Below are 13,786 nucleotides of genomic sequence, written 5' to 3'. Positions count from 1 at the left end.
ATGTGAAAATCTTTAAAAGATTTTTAAATGTAATGCTGTAAGTGAAATGGTTTTGGCTATTGGGTGCAAACTTTGCTCTTGGTTTCATAATGGTCATTCTAAATAATTGTCTAAAAGTTTTCATGGTAATTTTTTTTTAAGTTGTTGTCGGATAATTATAATGTATTTCAGTGTTTTCAATTTATTCTTGGGGTGCTTTTAATTGTTTTTAATTATTTTTTCGGGTTTTCCTCCGCAAAGAAGCCGTTGGCGTCGTTGCATTTTTACTCGCCAAGCTCGCGGTTCATCGATGATGAGCCGAGACGTAAACGTGACATTTTGTAAACGTGATTTTTAGTGCATGTAAATTCAAATTAGCAGACAAAACAATATATTAAGCATATGGTAGTAAAAATTCACAGATAATAAGCATGTAGATGTAAAACTAACCGGTTAAACGTGATATACGAAAATAAATTTGTATTAAATTCAAGTTAGCACTGAAAAGAATATATAAGCATTTATAACGGAAATAAAAATTCATTAAAAAAAATATAAATTAGTATTAATGTACTGAAATTACCCGGTTAAACGTGATAAACGGAAAAAAATTGTCTTAAATTCCAGTTAAAACAATACATTCCTTACACCAGTGGTTTGCTAATTTTAAAGACCATGGTGAGGTATCAAACTATTCTGTCATCTTAGATAATCAATAATATTTTTTATTTCAATTTAATCATCTATTTATGTCACACCTGCCATCCTCTGAAAGGTTATTGTTAGAAAAGCATTAACAATATATTATCTTGTTGCAATTTTACGCCATAAAAAATAATTTATTCTCATAATTTTATATGGCAATAACCAATAATAAAAATAAAAGCATTACTTAATTATTTAAAATGCACATGCACATTTTTGCGGCGTACGGAAACAAATTATTTTAGAGGTTGGAAACCTCATGGTTCTTAGAGCTGTTAATAATTAAGAGCAGAACGTGAACAGCCGCGTTACAAATTAGCATTCACCCCTCCCCCCGTATTTTCTTCCTTTCATCCCGAACCGTCATCTATCTACGAAAATATTTCTATCTATTCGTTGTTAAAAAATTTCAGATAAAATAATAATAAATAAGAGAAGAATAATATAAATCTGCAAATGCGAACAACGACAGTGATAATTCAACAAAATGAACGCAAGAGGAGTGGTTGCAAACTTCGAGCTTCGAACAAGCGAATAGGATAAATCCGATGGGTTACCAAGTTTGAACTGTTATCGCCAAAGTTGGCGATGTTTACATTTACCGGGATCTCTGAAGAAGTGCTTCCACAATTACTAAGCTACGGAAAAATTGCTCGGTGTTTTTCTTTTTTAAATTTAATATCATTAATGTGAAAATTTTGAACAGGCACTGGTCAGCTTCGGACAAAATCATACTTATGATTTTCTTCTTTAGCAACAAAGTTACAGAAAAAATTAATATTTTTTTTAACAAACTAAAAAAATTTATCGAATCCATATAGACGTACTTAATAGAGGTAAAATTTTTTATTTTACGGAAGATGGCAGTATTTTCTAAATTAAGCTGTCAATGATATTGAGGTACTTGGTACTCAACACTAGCAATTTCAAAATTTTATATTCCCTCCGTCACAAACTAGTTGCTACACTTAGGTGGAAAGTTTTGTCCTAAATTAGTTGCTACATTTCAAGTAGGTGGAGCCATAAATAACTTTCGATGCAGTTTAGTAGATCCACACTAACGCTGCATAGTAGGTTTTCATTCTCAGTTTTTACTTTTCACAAATGTAGCACTTATTTTGGTACAATTTAATCAACACAAATTTAGAGGCAGCGGCCGAGCGGTAAAGTCGCTGAACACTGGTAGTTCGGTCCGAGGTTCGAATCCCGCGAACGGGCTGGCTGCATGGGCGTTTTCGTGGTTTTCTCCATGTGTAACGTGTATACGAGCCAGTTTCCCTTAGAAAGTCCTCCACGAAGGCATCCCTCCTCTTAGGCAGATAGCCCTCGAGGCTTTGCCATACTCACACACACACTTTACAAATTTAGAGGTTTTGCACGCTCTTAAGCCACGCCTCATTTTGCAAGGACTATACCGTCCGTATTTCAGAAAGATCGTGTTTATGTGTTTGAGACAAAGCCTCGAGGGCTGTCTGCCTAAATAGAGCGATGCCTTCATTGAAGAATTTCTAAGACAAACTGGCTCGTATAGACAAGACAGATCATTGAATTTACATTTAATTAGCCTGAAGATTTTAAGATTGGATTCTGCCTTCAGCCTTCGTGGGTGAAGGTCGCTCTTTCTTACTTATGGCTTCAGCCCATGATCCTGCGCCTGCCGGCGCCGCCATCCCGCCGCATAAGCATATCACCGACTGGAGCATACCTTGTGATGAAGAACAAGACACTATGGACACCTCGACCGCTTCGGAAACGTAACTGATGGATATAAAACCGGAATTAGTTGTTATGCAGCTTCGAAAACAAATCCACGAGTTAGAAACTAAAATTGAGGAAACCAAGACAATTAAGAAACAAATGGATGCCATCACAGCAGTTTCGGACCCAGATCACTATACTCCACTGATGCTTCAAAATATTCGAAGAATATTGTTGTTATATATGTTGAATATTCGAAGTCTGAAATGGAGCACCTCAAGGGTAAGTGCGACTATTTTATGTCCTTGTGTCCTAGGAACCCCTCAGAAACCCCTACAGCTAAATCTGTAGAAAGTAAATTAAATAATTTGGTTAATAATGACAGTAATATTAACGCAAAAAGGAAGCAACATGACATCTCTGAAAACTCTGGTAATTGTAGTGAGACAAACGACGGTTTCGTTAAACCAAACCGATCCTCTAAGATGGGATCGGCAACCTATTGAAACGGAAGAGCCAAAAGTTACAATTCACAAAATTTCCCAGTTTTTAAAGAGCCACTAAAACGTTTCGTTTCAATATTATAGTTTTGCTTATATACATTTGATTTTTGACTTCAAAATTAACGGCTTTAAATACGGAATAATATATATATAAAGACAAATATAGATAGTTACGTCAATGGGAGCATTGGCTTTGCATGCCTTTCGTATGATTGATTAAATCTGGCTTATAACTTGTTGTTTTAAGTTTCAAGCACAACTCTAAATTTTTATTTGTTAGTTGATTTGAAACGCGACTTTTTATTCTATTCGTGCAAGAGAACGCTTGCTCGCACGAATATGTCGACCCGAAGATCGTCAGTACTCCATATGTCAATTTCTTCACCTCACTATACCTTTCTGGAAGACTATTCCATGCCCCGAATATGAGGGCCACAAATCGCGGAATTTCTTTTAGAGCTGTCCTCTTGTGCTTCTCGACGCGCATGCATTTCTGGACCTCCAAATCTTCGAACTTGCTCTTGAGTTCTGTGAACTTGCCACTTCACAAGTATTTGGTTTTCAAATATAGCAGTTGCATTTGAAGCGTTCCAGCATCAATTCCAAATGTCTCATTGTTGATATCATATTTATTTTCGTTGAGAGGATTTACTATGAACGCAAGAGTATTCTGGTTTGTTTTGAATTGCTTGAATCTCTCAGCGAATCCATCCTTCATCTTTCTTAAAGCTATGTTGAAATAATTCGTGATAATAGTTGCTTTGGTCTCATTGCGATATACATCAGATTTTTAAAATGAAGTAATTTACCGTTCTCCATGTCTTCAACAAAAATAAGTACTTTGTTTTCGAAACAAACTACTTCTTTAAGCAAGGCGTAGGCTGGGTTGCCTTTTCTTGCAGTTTTAGATTTAGTTCATTTAGTTTCATTGTGGTATCTACCACGAAATAGAAGTTTTGCAGCCGTTTGTCTTTTTCCAATTCGGGATGATCAATGCTTTTTTCATTGAGGAATGTTTTTATTTCACTCAAACACAAAGTAAAACGTTGCAATATCTTATGTCTGGAAAGCCATCACACTTTATTGTGCTGAAGTGGGTCAGAAAACTGGTTATCTGTAAAGGAAATCTTTGAACTGGTGACGGTAGAGGGCTTTTGCAAAATGCTGTTGATAATCTTAATTACCAAGTTCATAACGTCAACAATTTCGGCAGGAAATGTTTGGGCACAAAGCGCTTCTTGGTGAATTACACAGTGAAACGTTAGAGTTTCATGGTTGCATTTCTGAAGAATATATGTTACACCTCTGTGTATTCCTGTCAGACTTGTGACTCTATCAGTTGCTATCGAAACGATTTTATTTATCCACAGTCTTTCAGGCATCTTTGCACAAGCATTTGCTATACCTTCTCCACGAGAATTTGCCCTGAGAGCGATAGCAATCCTACAGTTCTTCATTTGGACCTTGGGAGGACATATACCCTACGAAAAGGGTAACTTGTGTCTTTTATGTCACAAGACTCATCTATAGCAAGTGATAATGCAGCCAGCTGAATGTCTTCCACTTGCATATGTGTTACATTTGGAAACATCTTAGCAGTTCTATTTTGTACTGGTTTTGCAGATAATGGCAAATCTTTGATTTTTTTCATGATTTCTGCTTAGATTTTAATATCACGAAACAGTTATTCAGATGCACGTATAAAACAATATTTGACGTGACTGGTTTTACTCTTTTTCAATTTCTAATGATACTGCAGAGCTTACATTATTGGAAGATTGTGACAGTTACTTAGCATGGAACTTGACATTTTTTTGAGCTCTTCAAGAGCTTTTTTGGTGCGTCCTCGTTTGGATATTTACCAGCAAACTGGGTATATTTTGTCGTGAAGTGTCTCCCGAAATTCGACTTCTTTTTGTGTGCGTGTTTTTGGTGGCAAATGAGACAACTAGCAAGGCCATCTGTATAGCATATGAATGCAAACGACTCCGCCCAATCCTGATTGAATTCTCTGTTTTCTTCTTCAGTTCTTCTCTTTTTTTGCCAGCTGCCATGCTGACAGCGGAGCTGAAAAAATGAACAATAGTTTAAATCAACAGTACAGTAACAATGGTTCAAATTTATCTCATTACGGTCATGTTAAGCTTAATTAACGATTATGAAAATTGAAGCTATTGAGAAATTAGGCACTTAAAACTGTATTTTCTTATTTTTTAAGGGTTTTGATAATAAATTATTAGTTTTCCCGTATGGAATTGGAGAGCCGCAACTTTACATCAAAAGAGCCACATGCGGCTCGCGAGCCGCAGGTTGCCGACCCTTGCTCTAAGCAAATTAAAAAATCAGTTAACCTTAAAGATGCATCTAGCCACATCACCACTAAAAACAGATTTAGTCCATTGAATAATACAAATACTAACATGCCCTCTCAATCTGATACTACTCCCGCTGCCCAAGATAATAATTCCTCTCCGCAAGCACCCACTCCTCCCCAATCGAAGACTGTTCCCCCTGTTATGGTGAAACCACCAGAAAACGTTAAATACAACACCTACCTGAAACAACGCGCAGAACAATCGCAAGCTAAATTCCTAGGCCGAATTAACGGCGAATTCTTAAAAATTATACCAAACACACCAGATGACTATCACACTTTGACACAATTTCTGAAAGAAAAAAAATATTAAACATTACCTTATAAACGCTAGGCACTTGAAACCAGTAAAAGTTGTATTTAGAGGTCATGGACACAGATGAGATAAAAAAAAATTCTTACTGAGCAAGGATTCAAAACTCACAAAATCACACAAATGACTAGAAACCGAATTCGGCAGACTATGCCCCTATTCCAAATCCATTTATTACCTACTTCCAACATTGAAGAAATTTACAAAATCACTCACATGTCACTATTTATTGTGCAAATCGAAAAATATGTGAATAAGGACCTCATCCCACAATGTCATAACTGCCAGAAATGGCATCATTCATCTGACGATTGCTTTCTCACCCCCCGTTGCGTTAAATGCGCCGGGGATCATAGATCTGCAGAATGCCCCATTAAAGATTTTATCGAAAATCCAATTTGTGCAACTGTAAAAATTCTCATCTTGCTTCTTATAGGGGGTGCGTAAAATTTCCCAAACCACTAAATATTACTACACAAGGCCCCAGGAAACTATACCTGAAATATTAAATCCAAAAACACAAGAAACTGTACAACCTATCTTATCAACCAACCAAGAACCAGCCCCCACTTACAGCCATAAAACAGAATAATTTCGTTCAAACAAACCCTCAGCTTGAATTAATTTCAAAAATAACCCACGCCTAAATACATCTGGATTTCTTGAATTATTTCAAGTCATGCGTGAAATTGAATCTATTTTCGGCTGGCAACAAATGACAAAATTAACCAATCTACTTAAGAAAAACCTCAGATCTGCAGAAACTCAAATGGATAAATGTACATTTTATTTCTTATCATAGCAGAGCTCAACAAACCTAAACACGAATAAAATAAAATTAAAAAATACAAATAACTTCGCTGTTATTTATTTAACTGAATAATGTATGCCTAATTGCTTAAACCTAGTAGTTATCCCATGCTCCTTAAATTAATACTAAGCCTTTTTTTTTTTTTAACTTTTATTTCCTTTAAAAAAAAAAAATTAGCCGATTGCCTACAAAAAATCCAATTATTTTTCTAAGTCTAGCAGGCTTTCCTCAATTCGTAACCCCTCCCCACACTTCTATTCGGCCTTCCCTCAAAATTAGTATGGACTGAAAAGAGCCTTAGCCCCTCCTCCCCTAGCACACTCCAATCAACTTCCTTTTCTTGGCCAAATTCCATGCTTTTCTGACCATGGAGGTAGGAAAGCATGGATCTTATATACATCTTATATAAAAATCATGCATCTTATATAAAAAAATTCAGAAATTATTAGGAACTATTCGAACTTATCGAAAAAATTCAGAATGCAAAATCTCCTGTTGAGAAATTATGTGTAGTTTTCCAAGCAGCTAAGAGACTTATGGACTTTGCAGAAAACGACAATCAATCATGTGCCGAAACACTTGCTTTCTTCACAATTATGTCAAACAAGTGAGCGTAGCCCAGAGATAAAAAGAAAAAGGGATCTTTCTACGGACCTCGAGATCGCGGGTTCTATACCCCGCCGGGTTTTTTGAACCGTCTGCGAACTGCATGTAGTCTTTAACACCGTTTTATTTTTTCATTGCATGGCTTTTATATTGTTGCGTGCGTACGGATTCGTCCGGGAACCTCTAAGGAGTAGAAGTAAATGTTGCCCGAAGCAAATGTGGCTACGTCAGACTGAAGAGACACTGTATGTCTCTGAAGCAAAGAATCTGTAAGGAAAAGAATGAAAGCTTCCATAGACGCATCAGAATTAATAGAAAAGAAAATTAACTACTGTCTTCTTGTTAGATTTCTAACAAATCTGCAATTAAAATAAGTACATAAATAACGTATTAAATAAGTATTAATTACATAAATAAAAAAATAGCGTTATTTATGTAATTAATTGCATAAAAATGTAAATCTTTTCATATTTTTATGAAAATGTAAATCTTTTCATATCAAGCATATTATTAAATATTAAAACAAAGAATAACACATTTGAGGTAAAAAAAATGATTTTTATTGACATTTCTCAATTTTCAGAATATACATATGCAAAATAATTTTAAGCATCTTCACAAATACCAAGAAATTTTTTAGACAATTATTTGGAATGACCATTATGAAAACAATGAACAAAGTTTGCAGCCAAGAACCAAAAGCATTTCACTTAAATTAACAAATACAAAATTACACTTAAAAGGCCTTTTAAAGAATTTCACATAAATTATTAAAATAAGTGATTTCATTATTTTTTCATAAAATATTCAATACTTCTTACATTTATTGATATAAGATTCAATACTGAACTTGAAAATCAAACCTTCCAGGTGTTATTAAAACCTGGGAAGAAATTTTATAAATAATCCACTGAATCAAATAAATATTGTTGCAGCTCATCCTGATGAAGATTAGTTCAAATTATGAAATTAGAAACTGATTTTTTTAAATAGCAATTATAAAAATGACTATTTTCCATCTTCACTATCCATATAATAATTCTAAAAATGCTGTAGCCTGGATTTTACATAATTTTAATTTTGCAAAAATCTATTTACTACCGAATTATTCGACCAATGAGTACATTTAATTCTGTAAGCTTAAAAAAGAAAAAACACATACCATACAATTCATAATAAATTTTTATAACTCCATATTTAAAATTTTACAAGCAAAATTTGCATGATAACTAACCAAAACAGAAAAAATAATTAAAAACAATTACAAGTACCCCTAAATAAATTGAAAACACTGAATTCATTATAAGTATCTGACCTCAAAAAAAAAAAAAAAAAAAAAAAAAAAAAAAAAAAAAAATTACCAAGAAATTTTAATTATTTGAATTATTTGGAATGACCATTATGAAAACCAAGAGTCAAAAGCATTTCACTTAAATTAACAAATACAAGATTACATTTAAAAAGTCTTACATAAGTTGCACATAAATTACTAAAATAACTAATTTCATTCTTTTGGTTCATAAAATATTCAATACTTCTCACATTTATTAATATAAGATTAAATATTTAACTTGAAAATCAAACCTATATGTATTAAGAAGTTTTGTAAATAATCCACTGAATCAAATAAATATTATTGCAGCTCATCCTGATGAAGATTTTTTCAAATTATGAAATGAGAAATGAATTCTTTTAAATAGCAATTACAAGAAATGCCTATTTTCCACCTTCTCACTACACATATAATAATTCTAAAAATGCTGCATGCTTGGATTTTACATAATTTTAATTTTGTCACAAATCTCTTTAATCCAGAATTATTCCACCAATGAGTACATTTAATTCTGTAAGCTGAAAAAAGAAAAAAACACATATCATATGATACATAATGAATTTTGATGAATCCATATTTAAAATTTTACAAGCAAAATTTGCATATAACTAACCAAACATTAGTAACAAATTCTGAAATGATTTCATTTCATCTAATTTTATTTTGATGTACGACAACCAATAATTTTGCAGATATGACGTTAAATTGTAGTTACCGGTCATAGTATCTAGTTAAACAATTTAGCATTTCTTTGTACAGTTTTGTTAACAATATGATTAAAAAAGGATAAGGCACCAATAAAAAGTACACATTGTTCGTAAAGTGCATCTTTAAAATGTTTCCTTTCTTATTCACACCAATATGTAGTGGTTCCCTAAAGTGTTCGTACACTTATGAGTTTCAGTGAAATAATGTCGTGAGAATTTTTTAATATCTATAAATTTATCTTAGCAAAACTATATAAAAGTAATCTAAGAATACAGTAAAACCTTTGGGGCGGGGAATTAATAATTAAAAAGTAACAAAAAATTTATGTCACAAAAATCTTCGTGCACTTTAAAGAAATCTGCAGACACTATTACGAAATAATGCAGTTAAATTTCTGTCAGTTTTTGTAGGATATCCTGCAGCATTCAAGCTTGTAATACATAAATTACAAAAATTATCTTCTAAAATATTAGAAGAAACAAATTTTTAAAAAAATTTGGTTTTATTCAAAATCACTTCGAGATATGAGAAAATATTGGGCTTTATATTCAAATTCAAATTCGAGCTACTTGGATATTTACAGAAGAACACTGAACTATTTGTCTATGATGAGGAACACTTAATGGAAAAAAACAAGCTATTTATTTAAATTATTCCACATACATGAAATATTTGCTTCTCTATTGAAAATTGAGATATATATATATTAATAATAATCACAGCTTAGTTTCTTTTAAACCTAGAAATGATTTACCTAATAGGATCCTTAGGAAATCTGAAGAATTTCCTGTCTGGTGTTTTTCGAGACGTTGTCCCACAAACACAACAGCGATACCAGGATTTCGGTTGTTTGCTAAGTAAAAGATAGAGTGAGTTAGTCTGTTATTCACCACACCACATCAAATATTGAGAGAAATCAAAATTATTTTTTTATAATAATGAATATAAATTTTAAAAAAATAATCATAAAATACGAAAAATTGTATATAACTATCAATATACTAAATTAAAAATAATCTTCAGTGGCCACTAATATTAAATAAGTTTATAAATTTTCTCAGATAAACTATTTGGTAATCTAATAGCATAAATTTAAAGCTGAAGCATAATACAATTTATTAATAAAATTAATTTATGCAATCATACATGCCATTAGCTGCCGCATGGCATAAATGGCAAATTTATTCCTGATCGCTCGTTTTGTCGTAATATTATTATTAGTTGACTTTAAAGCTTAAAACTCCTTTAAAAAATTTGGAAAGAAATACCAATATGCCTGCACAAGCTATATAGTATTTGTTTGCCATATGATTAATTATATAAATTGAGATTCATATGCTAAAATGCAAAGTTAATACATTAAGAATGAAAATCTAGCTGCTGTGTTATACAATGAGACAAAATATTTTTGGAGCTTAAGAATAAAAATTAATGTACTATACAAAATCAATTTTTAAAATCTATGATAGGTTTTCGAATTAAAAAAGCAAGCTTACTCACAGAAAGAGAATCGGGTGAATTCCGGTAGCGTCTTGCGAAACATCCATCTTATGATCTGCTTAAATAACTAGATAAAAGAACTGAAAAAACTTTCAAAGAATCTCTTCGAACAACGCGGTAAAAGATTGCTAATATGGCTAACGATCTTGCCTGCTATTTCGCACATGCGCAGAAAGGTACGGAGGGTGGATGGATTGCCCCTTTAAAATAAGCTTCAGGCAAAGAATCTCTAAGGAGAAGAAGTAAAGGTTCCTCAAAGCTCCGTCAGACCGAAGAGACACATTATGTATATCCCTGAAGCTTATTTTAAAGGGGCAATCCATCCACCCTCCATATCTTTCTGCGCATGCGCAAAATAACATCAGGAGGCAACCAAGGAGGCTCTAACCTCCTTGGAGGCAACAAACCGCCATGCCGTCGGCCATATTAGCAATATTTTACCGCGTTGTTCGAAAAGGTTCTTTGAAAGGTTCTTTTTTGTTGTAGTCAAAGGTACTTGTAGTATCTAGTTATGTGAAATTCTTTAAAAGATTTTTTAAATGTAAAGCCGTACTATTATGGTTTGTACTATTATGGTTTGTACTATTTATGGTTTGTACAAGGGCAACTCACATTATTTAACAAAGCTATGTTGATTATGGAAAATACAAAGCAACTGATATTGTTAATGCAACTGGAAAAAATTGTGAAGAAAAATGGATGCAAAGTTTCAGTCATTTCAAGGAAAATACATTTCATTGCACAGTACCATTTAAATGATAGAATACATTTTCAAGCATGCGAGACACACTGGCAGCAATCAAAAAAAATATTGTCAATTATGAGCATCATGAAAAAAATTGTTTGAAGAAAGAGGTAAACTGGCTAAATCAACAGTAAAAGCTTTACTAATCTGTAAAATTAATAGCCATCAAAATTGCAATGAATATTTTCGATACTGTTAAAAATAACAACGTTCACACTAGTGATAAAAACACTAGACATTACAGGTAAATATTAATGAATAATATACTGAGTTACTAAAAATTTATTTAAACTCATTGTTATTTTTTGTTAATAACTTCTTTATTTAGGCTTTTCAATCCCTTCTTTATTTTCCTTTTTTCTTAGTAGTTGCTTTTTCACGTTTTATTTTCTGTGCGAGTATTTACTCAAAATTCTTCTGGTTTGAGGAAAAAATATTTTGGTAAGCCTAGCCATTACAGAATCATTGAAGAATAAAGTGTACATGTTTTAATCAACAAGAAAAAATATAGATATATAATATAGAAGAAAATATAAAGATAGATATAAAAACTGCATTAGAAAAAAATTCATAATGAGTTCCAATTAATTGATTCCAAAGCACTCAACAATTATTTGGATGAGAGATGCCTTTGTGAAAAATATGAATTCAAATAAATTTCAAAAGAAATTTTATAACAGTAAATATAGGATGGAATATCAAACAAAAATGTATTCGGAAATAAATATGAAATAAGGTTAATTGAAGCTTTACAGAAACCTTCAGTATTAATTTAAAGCAATTCTGAAATATCAACACGTCAACAAAGAACAACCTCTATTTTGAAGAAAGAACAACGTAGCTTCCGCATAAGCTTTTAAGTCCCGAGTAAATAAATTCTACATTTCTGGGATAATCTGAATAACAAATCAGTAATTCTTAATGCAAACATTACTGAATATTTATCTTTTGGAATACGAATACTTTTAAACATTTTTTGTATATGGGTAAAAAACACAGTACACACACTTCACAGCAATTTATAATGCGCGGCTGAAGTCTACGTTCGTCGCTGATCGACGAAGGTTGCCGTGCTGAAAAAATGTGTATTGCGCAAGGAGGTTAGAATAGATGGAGTAAGCATGACGTCACAAAATTGAAGCCGAGGAAGGATCGACAGCGTGACGTCACGACTGATGAGCCAGCATAACTGCTGTGTAGCGTCAGTACCTCCTATATACGTTTATAGGAGGTACTGGTAGCGTACGGATAAGACGAAAGCTTTGTTTATAATTGTATTAAAACTGCTCAGCCAGATAAAATTGGTGAATGTAGTGAAGGATGTCAATCATTCCCGCTGCTACGCAGCTAATTTCATAAGTAAATGCCATAAACAGGTATTTTAGTATTTCTATTATTCTGACTTTATTGCTACTCGCTATTAGTTCAGCATTGCTTTGTTGATCGTTTCGACCTGATTTTGAGAAATATGGATAGATGTGCTGCACCAAATTGTCAAATCATTCTAGAAATAACTTTAGGATGTTTTGTTTAGCAAAAAATGAAAAAAGACGAAGAAGAAGTAATTCTTTCTGTTCGAGATCAACGGATTTCGGTCGAAGGAGCGTGTTTTTGTGAAGTAAGTGCAGCTTCGTATTTTTTCATAGCATATGAGAAAAATTCCCTTATTATTTTTTTTCAAAATGTGTACGGCTAAATCGCATAATAGGCTGCATCAGTCGATGCTGTGTTTACTTTTCTTATGCTTGGACACGCCTTTTTATGACGTAATATTGGTTACGCCTCTTCTTCAAAACAAGTTATAAGTATGCTATAGCTTCGTATTTAAAGAAAACTTATATTATATTTTAACTGAGTTGAAATAGTAGGTTTATAATGTTCTGTGCGAGATTTTTTAAATTGTAAATCTACTTTTGTGTGTTGTGTGGTATTGTCAGCATTTAACGCAACGAATTATCTCTCACAAATGTATTATTAAGATACCAAACGATTGAAAACGATCATTAGCAAACGATTGAAAATATTGAATGCATGAATTAAAAATTATAACCGTAACTTCTGAAAATACAGAAAAGAATTCTTTTGCTTAAAGAATGTTTTGATTATTCATGAGTGTGTTTAATTCGGTGCTTACTGCAGAATGGATGAGTATTTGAATCTGGATTTCTTTTATCAGTTGGAGCGAAGAGATAAAAAATGTGTTATTGAGTGGTGTATGGAGAAAGGTTTGATTGCAATATCGTATAAGTGCCCGGTTTGTGGAACAAATATGAAACTAGTAGAGCGAAAAAACCGTATAGACGGTTTTGAGTGGATGTGCAGAGTTACTGGAGGCGAATGTAGGCATCGAATTTCAAGATCAATTCAAAAGAACTCCTGGTTTGCGAAGAGTAAATTGAGCATGTGTGATGTTTTGCGAGTTACCTATATGTGGTTGGGTAAGTGCGGGAATGATTTTATACGAACGGAATTACGTATTGCTAAAAATACGGTGACAGATTGGAAAAGTTT

The 13,786-nt window shown here is 32.8% G+C and overlaps 1 protein-coding gene across 1 annotated transcript; it reads right to left on the bottom strand.

The window, feature by feature from the left end:
• Positions 1-7,551: 7,551 nt before the first annotated feature.
• Positions 7,552-10,792, bottom strand: LOC118203466 (uncharacterized). Its single transcript, XM_085826500.1, has 3 exons — positions 10,531-10,792; positions 9,785-9,883; positions 7,552-8,840 (listed from the first exon to the last, which is right to left on the bottom strand). Exons 1-3 carry the CDS (start codon positions 10,571-10,573, stop codon positions 8,653-8,655), a joined length of 330 nt encoding a protein of 109 aa, XP_085682626.1. The 5' UTR covers positions 10,574-10,792; the 3' UTR covers positions 7,552-8,652.
• Between the last annotated feature and the right edge of the window lie 2,994 nt (positions 10,793-13,786).

Source organism: Stegodyphus dumicola, chromosome 11, assembly GCF_044657685.1.
Source record: "Stegodyphus dumicola isolate Sdum_Otavi_A_Nest chromosome 11, ASM4465768v1".
In the NCBI taxonomy this organism is placed as follows: Eukaryota; Metazoa; Arthropoda; class Arachnida; order Araneae; family Eresidae; genus Stegodyphus; species Stegodyphus dumicola.
This window is presented reverse-complemented; position numbering and strand designations above follow the sequence as displayed.

What these genes read in the sequence shown, in the direction of transcription:
- LOC118203466 (XM_085826500.1), bottom strand. Translation starts at nt 10,573, where the DNA reads ATGTTTCGCAAGACGCTACCGGAATTCACCCGATTCTCTTTCT. An exon ending in ATTCACCCGATTCTCTTTCT is followed by an intron (nt 9,884 to 10,530) that starts GTGAGTAAGCTT and finishes TCTTTTACTTAG; the next exon opens with CAAACAACCGAAATCCTGGT. An exon ending in TTTCCTAAGGATCCTATTAG is followed by an intron (nt 8,841 to 9,784) that starts GTAAATCATTTC and finishes TTCTTTTTTCAG; the next exon opens with CTTACAGAATTAAATGTACT.